Source organism: Tetrao urogallus (genome assembly GCF_951394365.1).
Source record: "Tetrao urogallus genome assembly, chromosome: 13".
Lineage (NCBI taxonomy): Eukaryota > Metazoa > Chordata > Aves > Galliformes > Phasianidae > Tetrao > Tetrao urogallus.
The window spans coordinates 2,615,932-2,630,458 of record NC_136826.1 but is presented as its reverse complement, the minus strand read 5'-3'; the positions used below and the strand labels follow the sequence as shown (position 1 = coordinate 2,630,458).

Here is a 14,527-nt window from a genome sequence, read left to right as displayed (position 1 = left end):
GGCCGGCGCCCCGTCACTTCCGGCCGGCGGCCGCTCATGGCGGCGCCTGCGGCTCGGCTTCTGCGTGCGTGAGGCGCCCGCCCGCCTGCCCGCCGCCATGACCGAAGAGCTGTACGAGAAGTTCCTGGCCCCTGACGAGCCGTGCCCGCTCCTTTCGCACCAGCACCCTCCGCGGGGCGGGAGCCTGAGCGAGGAGGGGTGCCTGGACGTCAGCGACTTCGGTTGCCAGCTCTCGTCCTGCCACCGCACCGACCCGCTGCACCGCTTCCACTCCAACAGGTCTGTGGGGCGAGACGCGCTGCCCGGGCACTGAGGCTGTGCCCCGTTCTGTGCGGGCCGGGGCAGCCGCGTAGCTGTGGGCTCTGCTGGGCTTTGAGGCGCGCGGGTTCTTCCCGATTTTGTTTTTTTTTTTTTTTTTAAAGCGCTGTGAGCGGGCACCTGGGGTGAGCTGTGGTGGTTGTAATTCAAATCGGCAGAGGCGTGGGCACCAGCAAGCCTGCGGAGGTTGCGAGTGAGTCAGGAGCTCGGTGACTGTAGCGATCCCATCCTGTGCTGCTAATTAAGGGCAAATCCTTCGGTCTGTAGTTCGTAGAGATGGCCTGTTCTAAAGAAACCGGTTGTACTTGAAAAATAAAAGCTAAGCAGCCTTGCTTGCCTAATTTCACGTGTGAGTATGTGTGGAACTAAATTTGAGTACAGCTGTATCTTTTACGAGAATTGTTTGTGAGACTTCAGCCTTTGGCAGGTGTGTGGTAGTTTTAGATCCCATTCCAATGTTACAAAATGCTTGCACTGGTTGTTAGTGTTTCTACTACGGCATTACGAATAAACAGTCTCTCAAGTGAATTTGTGTGAAGTGACAACGTGAAGTGTGAAATAATACTTCAACAGTGTTTTTCAAAGGGGCAGTTTCTTAATTATTGATTTTTAAATGATTCAGTATGAGAAACATTAATCAAATAGTTGTTGTGATACAGTGATTTTATTTTACCTAACAGTGACAGGAATGGTAAGATGCTTGGTATTTGTGGACTAAATGCTGGCTTGAGGGATACCATGCATTTGTTTCATGTTTCCCTTTTTGTGGGCCTGTGCTTTCTGAGTGTTGTCTTCAGTGTTGCTCATTGTACAAACTCAAGTACAAAAGGCATTTTGAGTCAGTGCTGTGTTGTGTTGGGTTTAACTGTTGCTCCCAAGGGCTTTCCATGTTTCAAAGCCACAAGTCATTGTAAAGCAGTAGCCCCTTCTTTTTCACCTACTTTATCCCAGCAGGTAGAGCAGGCTCCCTGTGTGTGAGGTGACGGCCTACACCTGCAGTGGTGCTATAGCACACCTGGGGTGCCTGCATGGTTGGTTAGTGTTAGAGTCCCTGTACCTCTCCCTGTGCTTTGATAGGTCTAAAAACTCTCTGCTCTCCCTCCTTTCCTCAGCGTTTAATGAATATTGAAATTGCGATGTTCAGAATTATGTTGTTATCACCTCTCTTCTGTTATACACGGATTGATTACCCTGCCTGCAAAGGTCTGTGCCAGTGTGAAATAGCACATGGGTAAGGTTTGCAGAAAGGGAGAGTAGGATCTCATGGATCCTCTAAATGGGAAGTTTGTGGAATGCCTTTGATGTCGGATGAATTCACACTTGCCAAATAGATGTGAAGTGAGTCCACTGCAAACAGCCAGCCAGTATGCAGCCTAAATAATGATGGTGGGGAGCAGCCTGTCTGCATTATAGCACTGCTCAGCTTTTGCAATTGGGTAAGAAAGTGTTTTCTCTGGTTGGCCAGACTGAAGTGCGTATACTGATAGAATGAGAACTTATTGTGTGCGTTTGCATGGTGAATTTTAAAAGCTTTTGCAAATAGTTTTGGCTGTATTGCAGAGCTGTGCTGACTCACAGTTGTCTCGACCTAGTTTTTACCAATGTGTAATATAAATCCAGAGATGGAGGCTGGTTTTGTGAGCTTGTTAAATTCTGGCTTGTTCCCAGGAAATACATTCTGTGAAATCTGAGTCTTCAGTCGTTTTATTCAGCAGCGATGTTAACTCTCTTTTTAAAGAAATTATGAGGAAAAAGGTGTTTTGATCTGGCTTAGCAGCGTTTTCATACGTCAGGTTTCCATCTTGCACTTAATTGTAACAACATGTTCATTGAATGTGTCTGTTTTTGCCATACAGAGTTGAAAACAGTGAATAACGAAGCCTCATCTATCTCTATGCTACATTGCCAGTTAAATATTAGTTTTGTATGGGATTGTCATCCTAGAACTACTTCTTGACTCAAATTTGGAATGTAGATTAGTGAGTATTGTACATTCCGAAAGGTTAATTGATTTCCTCCTTAGTTTTTCTTATTTCAGTTTTTGTGATATTTTTAGGAAACTTTAGTGTATTAAAAATTAAAATAAAACAGGCAAAAAATGTACATGCTGTGGGATTCGTCATTCTGAGATGGAAAGCGTTAACACTTTACAATGAAAATATAAATGTCTTTGGGTTTTTGCCTTGCTGTTTTCTGTTGTTAATGGACCTTTTAAAATATTGAAAAAATAGATTTCTTGCATTTAAATAATTAAAATGTATTTCAATGTGAATGCAGTCATGTTGCTGACAAGCAAAGCGGAGATAATATTTTGAGCCCTAGGGGAACTAAAGGTTATTTCTGGACGCGTGATGGCAATATAGTTGCTGCCTCCTGATTGTTTTGTCCTGCTTTACAGATGGAACCTGACTTCTTGTGGAACTAGCGTGGCCAGCTCAGAGTGCAGTGAGGAGCTGTTCTCCTCAGTTTCAGTTGGCGACCAAGATGACTGCTATTCTCTGCTGGATGACCAGGAGTTCACCTCTTTTGATTTGTTCCCTGAAGGCAGTGTCTGCAGTGATGTCTCTTCCTCTATCAGCACATACTGGGATTGGTCAGACAGCGAGTTTGAATGGCAGGTAAACTGTAAATGTTCCTCTGTAAATGTAAAATTCTGTATAGGTTATTAAGTGCTGGATTTAGCTTTCAGTGAAAAATCCTCCCTGTTTTTCTTTCCTTGATAACTGCTGAAACCTAGGAGCAGGTAACTAAATCTTCAGTGATGAGGGGAATGTTTTGTTCTGTTTTGTCCCAGAGTACTTAGTCTGGAGGAGAGTCTGAAAGTTGGCTCCTCAGAGATGAGTGGTTACATATTATGGTTTCTTTGTGACCAACATACAGGACATAATCTCACAGCTACAAGTTATGTCTTGAGGGTCTGCCCTGCAGGTGCTGTATGACCAGATCTATATGTCTGTTTTCACTGACTTGGCCATCTTGAGTCTTCTGTGGAAATTGAGCTGGCAGCTTGATAAAGTGCAGAAGTCTTGCTATAGCCTATTTCCATTTTTTGGGGGGGGTTAAATTTAGGAGCTCTCTTTGTCTTCCCTGGATGTGAAAAACTGTAAACTGCTTTTTTTTTTTTTCCTAGTCTGTATATAATGTGGTCTAGCTTTGGTCTTACTATTTTGTCAGTCTTTTAATGGTATCATATAATCACAGTGTGGCTTGGGTAGGAAAGGACCTTAAAATCCACACAGTTCCAACTTCTTTCTGTCTGCAGGTTGCCCCCTCTCCCCAGCTCAAACTGCCCAGGGCCCCATCCAGCCCAGCCCTGGGCACCTGCAGGGACGGGGCATCCACAGCTTCTCTGGGCAGCAGTACCAGTGCCTCAACCACCTCTGAGTAAAAAATTTCCTCCTAATATCTAACCTGAATCTCCCCCTCATTTGATTTAAAGCCATTTTCCCTTGTCCCATCACTATCACAGTCTCCCTCCTGTTTATAACAGGAGCACTGGAAGGCTGCAGTGAGATCTCTCCAGAGACTTTTCCAAGCTAAACAAGCCCAACTCCCTCAGCCTGCTTTCATATGAGAGGTGCTCTCTGAGTCCTCTGAGCATCCTTGTGACCCTTTTGTGGTTGTGTTCCAGGTGCTTCTTGTATTGGGGGGCCTTAGGCCTGGGTGCAATACTCCAGCACTTAAATCTTGTTTTGTAGACTTAAATCAACTTCTAATGTGCGCATAACTTTGAAATAGGAAATACTGTGCATCAGAATACATTGAAGAAGTGTTTGTTTTGTCATAAAGCTTAGACAAAGCATCTTGTAAATGCAGCATAGGGACTGAATACAGCTTTCAAGAAAGTACAAATTCTGTTCTGAAAGATTCAAGTAAGCATAAGATAACATGGACTGAAATTTGCTCTGAATTTCTTACTACTTTTGTCTGTTAGTGTCTGTAGGTTTTGAAGTTACAAGTGTGTAGTGCAGCCTGGAGGAGCAGTTTTGGTTGGATCCCAACAATTCAGTGTTTTGCAGAGGAGTGAAATTTTAGTTGCCTGATGAACTGGGGGATTGTTTTGAAAAGAAGGAATTTCTCACATCTTAGTTAGCTGACAACATGTTTGATTAGTAACCAGCTTTTTTTTTAACAAGCCTTTTTTTTCAGAGACATGATTGATTCAACTTGTACCATTTTTGAAAGACTTTTGTAGTTCTGTACAGTGTTCTCTGGCACAGTCTGAGTATGAGTAATCCAGCTGTCACACTGTTACTGGAAAAGCATTCAGAAATTATATGTCAGTTGTACATATGAAGTTAGCTAACATTTTGCAGTTGCTTCCAGGAAAGTGACAATTTTAATTCAGTTGTATCATGTAATTATGGGATGTGGTATAAATTACAGACCTACTCTGAAGAGATCTTTCCTAAAGTAAGTATATGAGGTTTGGCTTTAGAATGTAATGGGCAATTTACAGTGAGAGAAGGGAAATACTGAAATGCCACATCATTCTGTTCTTATTTAAATGTAATTAAAAAAAAAAAAAGAGGTCTATGTTGAGAGTAGTGTGATTGGAGTTTGCTGTGCTTGCAGATTGTAGAAAGGCTAAAGAAGTACTGTAGGTTTTTCAGTAATTATTAGGTAGCTGTTAAAGCATACAGATAATGATGGTTTGCTAATTTGACTCTGTTTTGAATTGTTAATTGTGTTGGAATGACTTTAAATGTGTCTGCTGTATTCTAAGGCTTTGTTCTTTCTCTTGCATATTACAAGCTGCCTGGCAGTGACATTACAAGTGGGAGTGATGTACTTTCTGATGTTATACCTAGTATTCCAAGCTCTCCATGTCTGCTTCCAAGAAAGAAAAACAAGCATAGGAATCTTGATGAACTTCCATGGAGTGCAATGACAAACGATGAACAGGTGAAATTAACTCTTTCCATACGTGAGAACTGCAAGATAGAGAAGAATCAATGCAATGGCTTAAAAGACGTAGTGGTTGTGTAGGTGTAAACACAACTATTTTTCAATATTATTTGATTCTTGGCATTAAATCTTGTCTTTTGCAACCATAATGGGTAGTTTTGCATGTTCTCAAGCTTTTACCTTGAGTTTTTGCAGATTCTCAATGAGCCAAGGATCATAGTAAGCAATATTTAAGAACGTTTTATTCTGATGGTCTTTTTTTCTTTTGTTAAAATTAGTACACTTCAAAAATTACTTGCTTTTCTTTGGGTTGTAGGTTGAATATATTGAATATTTAAGTCGCAAAGTCAGTACGGAGATGGGCCTTCGAGAGCAACTTGACATTATCAAAATTATTGACCCTACTGCTCAGATATCCCCTACAGATAGTGAATTCATTATTGAGCTAAACTGTCTCACAGATGAAAAATTGAAACAGGTGAGTTAAGGTTTGTATGTATGCCTTTTTGTTTTTTTCAGTTCCTCTAGCATCTGTTTTGTCTTGCAAACTCTTAGAGTCGTGATCAATTCTTCTCTATCATTGTTATGTACAAGGAAATAGACTAGTGCTGTCAAGAAGGAAACCGATTCAAAAATGTATTATATGTATTGAACTTACATAAAAGGCTGGTCGTGTATTTGTTAGAGGTCTAGCAGTCAGTTCTGAAATGCTGGCATGTGTGTAATGAGTTAACCAGTACTGCTTATGACAAAGCTGATTCAGTTTCATGACTGCTGACTGGTTGTGGAGATGAATTTACTAAGAGAACATGAATTAGTGTTTCAGATTCAAAGGAATTAGAGGGAGAAGTAATCCTCTCCTTAAGGAGGAGTCTGTAAACTTAATGTAAAAAGATGTAAACCAATATATTTTAAAGGTGTTACAAAATACAGATTCTAAGAAGAATGGTGACTGGTTGGTATGGTAGGTATGTGCTACTGCCTGCTTTGTTGTGTTGTGAGGTATTGTTGGGAAGAGATGCAGAATCCTGGCAGGCTGAACTCCTGTGTGTTGCTCTGTGTTTGTGATTGTGATGAATGTAAAGATTGAAAAGGGTAAACAGGGTAAATGGAAAGATTGAAATCACCACTCTGGTGGATTTGGGCTTCAAGATAAGTATCATCTTAAAGTACTACCTCTCCTTTTTTTGATTGTATGTAGCAAAATATATGGTTTAAATACTTGGGTAAACGTTTTAGTTCAGATGAACTTTACTGGCATTTCTGTTTTGTGTTATTACTGTAACTTGAAAACTGAGGGGAATGAGCAGAAGAGAAGATAAACAGAACCTTGTTACTCATTTTTCTTCTTTCTGCAATGAGGGTAATACGTAGTTAGGTTAGTTCTCTTGGTGATTGTAAGGTGACTTAAGATTTAAGCAGCCACGGCAAAATGTTCTAAGAGATTAGCTGAACTTTTTCATCGTTACTGATGGGCAGTTTGGTTTCTTTTGCATGCAAGGTGTGTCTCAGTGCAGTATTTATCAAGCTTTACTAATTCTATTGCATCTTTTCCAAAGGTGAGAAACTATATCAAAGAACATGGACCTCGTCAGCGATCTGCAAGGGAAAACTGGAAGAGGAGCAGCTACAGTTGTGCCAGTACCAGTGGTGTGAGTGGTGCCAGCATCAGCAGCAGCAGCGCCAGCATGGTCAGCTCGGCCAGCAGCAGTGGTTCCAGTGTTGCTAACTCTGCTTCAAATTCAAGTGCCAACATGAGTCGAGCACACAGCGACAGTAATTTGTCTGCGAGCGCTGCAGAAAGAATCCGGGATTCAAAAGTAAAAGTTTCTAATTACATACGTATGTTTTAAGCTTTGTATCTTACTGCTGTTGCTTCATTGATCCTAAGTGGAACGTGAAAGGATGTGTTTAGTAACTGTGGATCTGCTGACGTTATTTAGGCAAGTCAGTACTGGCCATTTCTTCTGGCATGACATCTGTAGAGTAGGTCTTCTGATTACTTTTGGGTAAGGTGAGTGAGAGTTCAATGATTTATCTAGCTTCATTAAATTTTTTCAGACCAGACCTTAATATACTGTTTAACATAGAAACCACCTTTAAAGTTGCTGAATAATATGCTGAACAACATCTCATTTTTGTCTGTTGTCTATATTTTGACAGAAACGTTCCAAGCAACGGAAATTACAGCAAAAAGCCTTACGCAAGAGACAGCTGAAAGAGCAAAGACAAGCTCGTAAGGAAAGACTGAGTGGATTATTTCTTAATGAAGAAGTGCTCTCTTTAAAAGTGACTGAAGAGGACCATGAAGGAGATGTGGATGTTTTAATGTGACAGGGGTGAATTTATCAGTGTTCTTTCTAAGCCTTAAATGTATTATTGTTTACATGTATTTCTTGACCAAATTTTGATTAACGTTAACAGTATAAACCAGGTCTTTCCTCAAGTATAATTTTTGTAAGATGTTCTAAGAGTTGAGTAACTTCAGCTTTTTGAGATTTAATTTTGCAAGTAAGACTTCAGAAACTTAATTGACTTCCCAAAAGCTGCTGATAGATAGTTGTTACGGAAAACTGAACTTGGCTAACATGCTACTTTCTTGCAAGGCATATACCTAGGGATGCTTTTGGATGACACTAAGTATGCAGTTCTATATTCCAGCATTTTTTGTTTTCATAGTTTGTGTTATTAAACTTGGCTGGTTTTGTCTCTTTCTTTCCTGTTAGGAAAGTTGTTTAGCTTGGGGGAGGGGGTGAGTGGGATGGTACCAAACAGACTTGAATTCTGTAAGGCTTTCTTTAGTCTTTCTGTTGGATCATACAAAATCAAAATATTGTGATAAATCCCATTGCTAATAGTTGCTGATTACCTCAAAGTACATAGAAAGTAAGAAGCAGGACTTCTAAAGCAGAAAATCTGTATACATAAATAATGCCTAATTGTATAGTTGTTTAGGAAGCAGGTAGGTTTAAGAAAAAGAAAAAAGACAAAAAAATACAATTTGCAAACTTAGTCTTTAAAAAATTATTTTGCAGCTCAGTGTCTAAGTCTGATCAATAGTAAAGGTTGACCAGTACATCCCAAGGATTGCTGTAAAGAGATTCAGATGGAATACTTTTATGCATTAAAAGTACATTAATCTTTATTAAAGTTGTCTAGGACCCTTTTTAGAATAGTTAAAAATGCTACTGGAAACAGACTTGCAAACAAGAGGCGCACAGCTTTGGTGTCTCTTTTTCCTTTATTTCTAAATTTATATCTAAATTCATCTTGTAGGCAAGAAAGCTTAGGCATAGACAACGGCTCTGCTTTTCTATTTATATGCTTACTATACTTGCCCCCTAGCTGAGGATTGAGTCTTCCGTGTGAGTTGCTGCACTGTTCCGAATGTGCTTCGGCATCCTGCTTTTGAAGTATCTCTTAAAATTCAGATGACAGGTGGGGAGGTAGAAGTAGTAGATTTAACCTGTTTCCTCATCATGACTATTTGTAAAGCGACTTCTGTCCTTGCCTTGGAACTACAGGTTACGATATTCTTTCCACCAGCACCTGAGATAAAATTGATACTTTTAAATTTCAGTGTGAAACGTAAGGGGCTATAAAAGCATTTTCTAGTTCTGAGTTCAGGAAGGTGATTTTCTTTTTTTTTTTTTTTAATACTTTTTTTAATACTAATGCTTTACTGCTTTCATTTTGCTCTCATTAACTAATGAGTTCAACGTGGTCACAGGTGCCTGTAAATGCAGCATGTAGCCCAATCCTGCAGAATTGCACAATCCACTTTATATAGGTTTGGGGTGACTTGCTCACTCATTTTGCATGTCTTACACATACTTGTTTGCTGTGACAGCTCAAGTATCTTAATCTTAGAGGTGGCATTCCCTATGGCCCTGCAATAAATATCTGAACAATGGCTTTTGAAAGAGCTTCGGTGAGATACAAGTGAGGTCCATTCTCTAACTAGCACATGTGGGCTTTGTCACTCTCACTGCTGCCAGACTTAGCCATTGATTAAAAAAAGCTGTGTAATGTCATTTTAAACTTGGATGTTAGCTACTCTGTATTGCCCATCATTTGGCTGCTAACCAGAAGTGACTATTTCCTGTCAGTATTCACTTGCAGTGCTCTATAACTGGTTGATACCTCTCTTCCTTCTGTAGAAATAATACTAAGAAGTTTTTAGTGGCGTACAAAGATGCAGTGCCTCAGCGCGATGGAGTTTGAGGGGTGTCATTTTAGTCTGTCTCAGTAGCCTTTCAGAGTTTAAATTCCTCAGGCTGTGTTGAGAGCTGGAACTCCTTGTTTTGATACCTGTCTGCTTGCTTCCCGAGATTATTAAATGAGAGAGGATAGTATTTCCAGCTTGATCCTAAGTGAGTACAAATTAATCCAAGTGATTAAATTGTTCTAATTACTCACCTGCTGCATTGGAGAGAAGTTCCTGGTGCCATGGTAGCTGGTTGGGGTAGGTCATCTCCAGCTGGGTGCTCCTGTTGCTTCAGTTCAGACAAATGGACATAAAAGTGTGGACTTACAGGGGTGCCACCTTACAGCTCTGTGATCTTGTGGTTCCAGAGTGATTTTAACTTAAGAATACAAAACTAGGAATGCTCTGATCAGATCCTTCATGACTGCTTGCTTACCTCTGTGCTAAGTACTTGGCATCTCTGAGAATTGCACTAGGAATAGCTGTGGGATTCGGACTCTATCACATAGTTTTATGTGCACTTTTGTCTTTTGCATCCTTCTTAGTTTCTAATGACACCCTAATTTTGAGTAGGGGTGAGAGGAGAGGTGTTGTTCTCAGATTCTGCAAAATACTGTATGCTTAAAATTAGTATTGGATTCCTGTTGCGTTAGTCACTGAAATTGTTAAACCTCATCTTGCTGATTCAAGTGTTCAGCCACTGCAGCTGCTGCTTTGTTTTTACAGGAGGCTATCTACAGCTTGCTGGGTTCAGATAGGTGCAGAACAACAATAGACTGTTAAAATTCATACTTATTTTGTAGCGTGTCTAAAGAAGAAAAACCAACAGCAAAACTCTACGTTTCCTTCAGTTAAGAAAAATGTCTTCTTTAAAAGCAGAATAGAGACACATAGGGGAAAAAAAAATAATAGATGTATTGCTCCATGGTACTGAAGCTGTGCAACTATGTGCTTTGTACCCACTGTAATACAAATGTAATTATTTAAGCTGTGTAACATTAATGGTTTGCTTCCATGGTAACTTTTTCTCTAAAAAGGCTTAGAAGGAGCACTGAAAGTCTGATTGCAATAAGACTGTAAACAATAGAGAACATTCTTTTCTAATATAATTTTAACTATAAGGAAGAAAGCTAGCTGCCTGACAAACCTGTCTAATCTGTGTGTGTATCTGATGTTGCCCTTTGTTAAGACATGAACTATTTTTCTTTATGTGGGAAGCTGATTAAAAGAGCATATGCTGAGTATGGGGTGCTTACTAAGGAGCAATCAAGGTGTTTGCAAGGCTTTCCTAGGTTTAACTTTTAGTTCTCATACTGTGGTTTGAAACCTGTGAAGATCATGGTTGTTCTTTGGGGGAAAAATGGAGGAAAAACAAACAAACAAACAAACAAAACCCCACCACAACTATTTGAATTTATTCATATGCATTTACAACAGAGCACATATATGGTATAGAAGCATATAAAATGGCAATATTTACCGTTCATCTATGCTGAATGGCCTGAAGCCATTCCTTTTTCCTTAACGCTCTTTGAGCTTTGAATTCAGTTGGTGCGTTGGTCTCTAAATACTGATAAACCTGACTGTTCTGGGACTCTTGAGGTTCATTCTCATAAGCCAGTTTTTCATGGCTGATGTTAGATTTATTGGTTTAAGATTCTTGAGCTTATGAATCTTGCGGTTTTTGGGTGCAGAAAGGACCTAATTAACCACTGTTTTCCATTTAAGAATGGCAAAGTTCAATTATTAATCTTCCAAGTGCAAATGTTAATAATATTCAACGCTTGACTGTTTTGACTATTAACTCTGATTAAGCATACCTGCATTCTCTCTCATCTGGCTAACTTTAAAGTACTTCTAAATTATAAATAAATTCTTCAGTTAAAAAAAGTGACGTTGAAGCCTTGAATACAGTTAATAACCAAAGCAAGGAGAGTTTTTTTTCTTGGTTGTTTTTTTTTTTTTTGGAGTTGGGGGGTGAGATGGATGGTATAGTTTAAGTGGTACTGCTTACATTGAGGCTTTTTTTCAGGTTCTTTGCTAATTTTATTGCTAAGATGCACTTTTGTATAGAGAACTGTTTAATGTACATTCTGTATCTACTTCCCACAATGTTTATAGAGATTTTTCTGAAGTTGTGAAGGATTTACCAGTTGCCATGCTGATGACTGATGCTGTTTACTTCAAACTTTTGTTGTATTTGAAAATACTCATGTGCATATTGGAATACAGGTTGGAATTAAAACTGATGACGTAGCAAAGTTATTAAACTATGTGATATCTTGTTCAGAGCAGGGTTATTCATACACTGGGTTTATATATTCACTGTTCATGGAGAAAGAAGTAAAATGAAGCATGCAAACTCTTTCTTTGACAGAAGGCCCAGCAGTCCCTCCCTAACTAAAGTAGTTTGACCATAACACTTGATCAGGATCCTTTCTTAGGGGAAAAAATTACAAATTATATAACCCAAGTATTTTGTATTGAAAGCTGTCTCTTTTGTTACTGATTTCTGTGCCGGAGGATTTTTGAGATATATACTGCATGCTATGTAGCTGTGGGCCTGGATGTAGGAAACCTGATCACTTCTGTTGCTGGCAATAACTGGATTTTCTTCTGCTATCATCCTCAGTGTCTGTAGCCATCAAGCTATCACCTCTGCTGTAATATTTAAAATCCCTAATGAGACTGCCTTATAAACTCCTGGCCTATCGTGCTCTTAAAGGCATATGCATGGTGATTACGTGTCTGTATTGTAAATCAGTTCTCATCTGCTACAGTGAAGCAGGTATGGTGGAGATTCCAGAAACTGGAGATGCACACCAGGCTGTGCAGCAGCAGGCAGGACACGGTGGTGGCTTTGCAATAAGCAGAGTTTGAGTAAGCTATTGTGAAGATGCTCTTGTCCGCCTGTGTGTTCTGTCTTGTCTTTGAACTTCCTTTCATATTCTCTGTCTCAGCAACCTTGGAGTTTTGTGTGTTGCATTATGAAAATTGCTCTTCTTTCCACCCCACTCCCCCCCCACCCTGGAAACAAGCACTTTCTGAAGAGGTGAGAACAGCTGGTTCACTGGTGTTCCTCACTGTTCAGAAAGCTAAAATTCACCGGCCTAATTCTGTACGTATTGTGGGATGGTAGAGGGTGGGTGGGGATGGAAATACCACATAACAGCAAATCTTGTCAAAACATCAGAAACCCGTAATTGTGGAGCGTGTGACTGAGAGAATATAGAATACAACTGTGAAGGTACTGCTGTTGTGATGCTTTGCCTTTACTTAACAGCTGTGCTTATAGGATGCTTTTACCCAAAGGTGAGTGAGCGTGCAAAGTACTTTGCAGCAAAATGAATGGAAATGCTTCCAAGGCCCTTGGCTCCTTGTGGTGCTCACTCATACTGAGGATTTGTTGCTGCGTGGATGGTACCCAAAAGCTGCACAGAAGCTTTTTCTTGTGTTTTCTGAACCAGATGGTCTCACTGAGCTGCAGTGCTGTGGACTCCTGAACCTCCCCAGGAAGTCCCATTGCAGCAGTTCATTGCTCAGCCACTCAGCTGTTACCTCAGTAATGGATTTTCTGGTTTGGCTGTGAAGTGAGTGTGTTATACTGTGTGTAACACTGTGTGTTGTGGAACTCATTATCACTACTTAAACGTTTCTTTATTTATCCTTCTCTCACGTGTAACAAGTTTCATTTGTCTTGCTTGGTGGCCAAGCACTACCTGGGCGTAAGTTGAACCAAAATTTCCACGCTGGCAAAATAAACTAATTGATAAATTTCCTTTATTAAATTGTTAGGAAAAGATAGCACTGGATATGATCTTGCTGTCTTCAGCCTTCTCTAGCTACTGGCCTGCGTTATACACTTTTCTAAACATTTACTAGTACAGAAGAAGCTATAATTTGGTTCCCTGAGATCCTTTGTGTGTGATCTTCAGTGTCTTGTGTCCTATTAGATAGAAGACTTTTTTCGCTCCCTTCCAGAACACCCATCTCTTCTAAATAGTTTTGTTGGTGCTGAGTTGGAATTTAAATTCAAATCCACATTTCTGATCTGCGATCTCATTTTATGCTCCTTTGCACAGGCTTCCATCAGCAGCATCACTTGTGTGACAGCTTGTCTCTTGTAATGCAGACTACTTTCCTGAAGCTAAAATGTGGTAGATTAGCTGTGCTGTGGAGTCTCTCCAGTGCTACTTGGGTGTAAGTACTTGCTGCATTTCTGGGTAGTTTATGTGGGAGAAAGATTAATGGATGTGTCTAGGAGGTGACTGATGCGTTGTGGAGATAACTAATTCACTCGGTCCCACCAGAGGGAGCACTGTAGCCGTTGTAGTTCTTGAGAATCTAGCTGCTTGCATTGCTTGCAGCAAATGATTTTTTTTGTTGTTATTTTACATCCTGTTTAAACAAAAAATATGAGGGGAATTAAATTTTGTAGTAATTCTGGGGAGGAAGCTGATTGTATACTGTACCACTGCTTTAAATTTCCCAATTGGTTTTGCATTCAGCCTTCCTCAATGTGAGCTGTGGATTTTACACCTGGTAAGACTGTGTGCTGATAGAAAATGAGCAGGCAGCTCTTAATGCACTGATTCTCATCATATAGATGCCTACTGTATCACTGGGAGGCAGCAGGGAGAACATATAGTTGTGCCATTATTTTTTTAGAGTAATACCTTCTGAATGGGGCTTTGGAGCTTCCTTTGGAGCAGAGGAAAGTGCTGCTTCAGCTGGAGCTGTTCTGTAGTGAAGTTTTCGTTTATTTTTTTTTCTCTGCTTGTCTGACAGTTCTTGCTAGTGCTAAAAAGCTCACTAATGGACTTTACAACGGAGAGAATGTGAGGACCTCTCCTTGGAATCTCAGGTTCATTATTGAAGCCAAGCTTTTATTGGCCTCATACAGGGTTAGGAAGACATTGAGAAAATGCAAAGAGAAATGCAAGTTCTAGTCACTGAATGAAATACTTATTTAGACAAATGTTTGTTCAGTGTGTGGCTCTTTCTCAAGAGCCATTTATATCAATAGAAGTACATAAGCCATTATCAGATACAGAAGCCTTACAGCAGTGCTCCACACAAATCCAAAAGCAGAGC

At 40.0% G+C, this 14,527-nt stretch overlaps 1 protein-coding gene across 1 annotated transcript; it reads left to right on the top strand.

Annotated features, from left to right (window-relative positions):
* Window positions 1-94: 94 nt before the first annotated feature.
* On the top strand, window positions 95-7,560 carry FAM199X (family with sequence similarity 199, X-linked; the record flags this gene model as incomplete). Its single annotated transcript, XM_079542115.1, has 6 exons — window positions 95-279; window positions 2,717-2,936; window positions 5,074-5,223; window positions 5,543-5,704; window positions 6,786-7,046; window positions 7,390-7,560. The coding sequence occupies exons 1-6, from the start codon at window positions 98-100 to the stop codon at window positions 7,558-7,560; spliced, it is 1,146 nt and encodes a 381-aa protein (XP_079398241.1). The 5' UTR covers window positions 95-97.
* Between the last annotated feature and the right edge of the window lie 6,967 nt (window positions 7,561-14,527).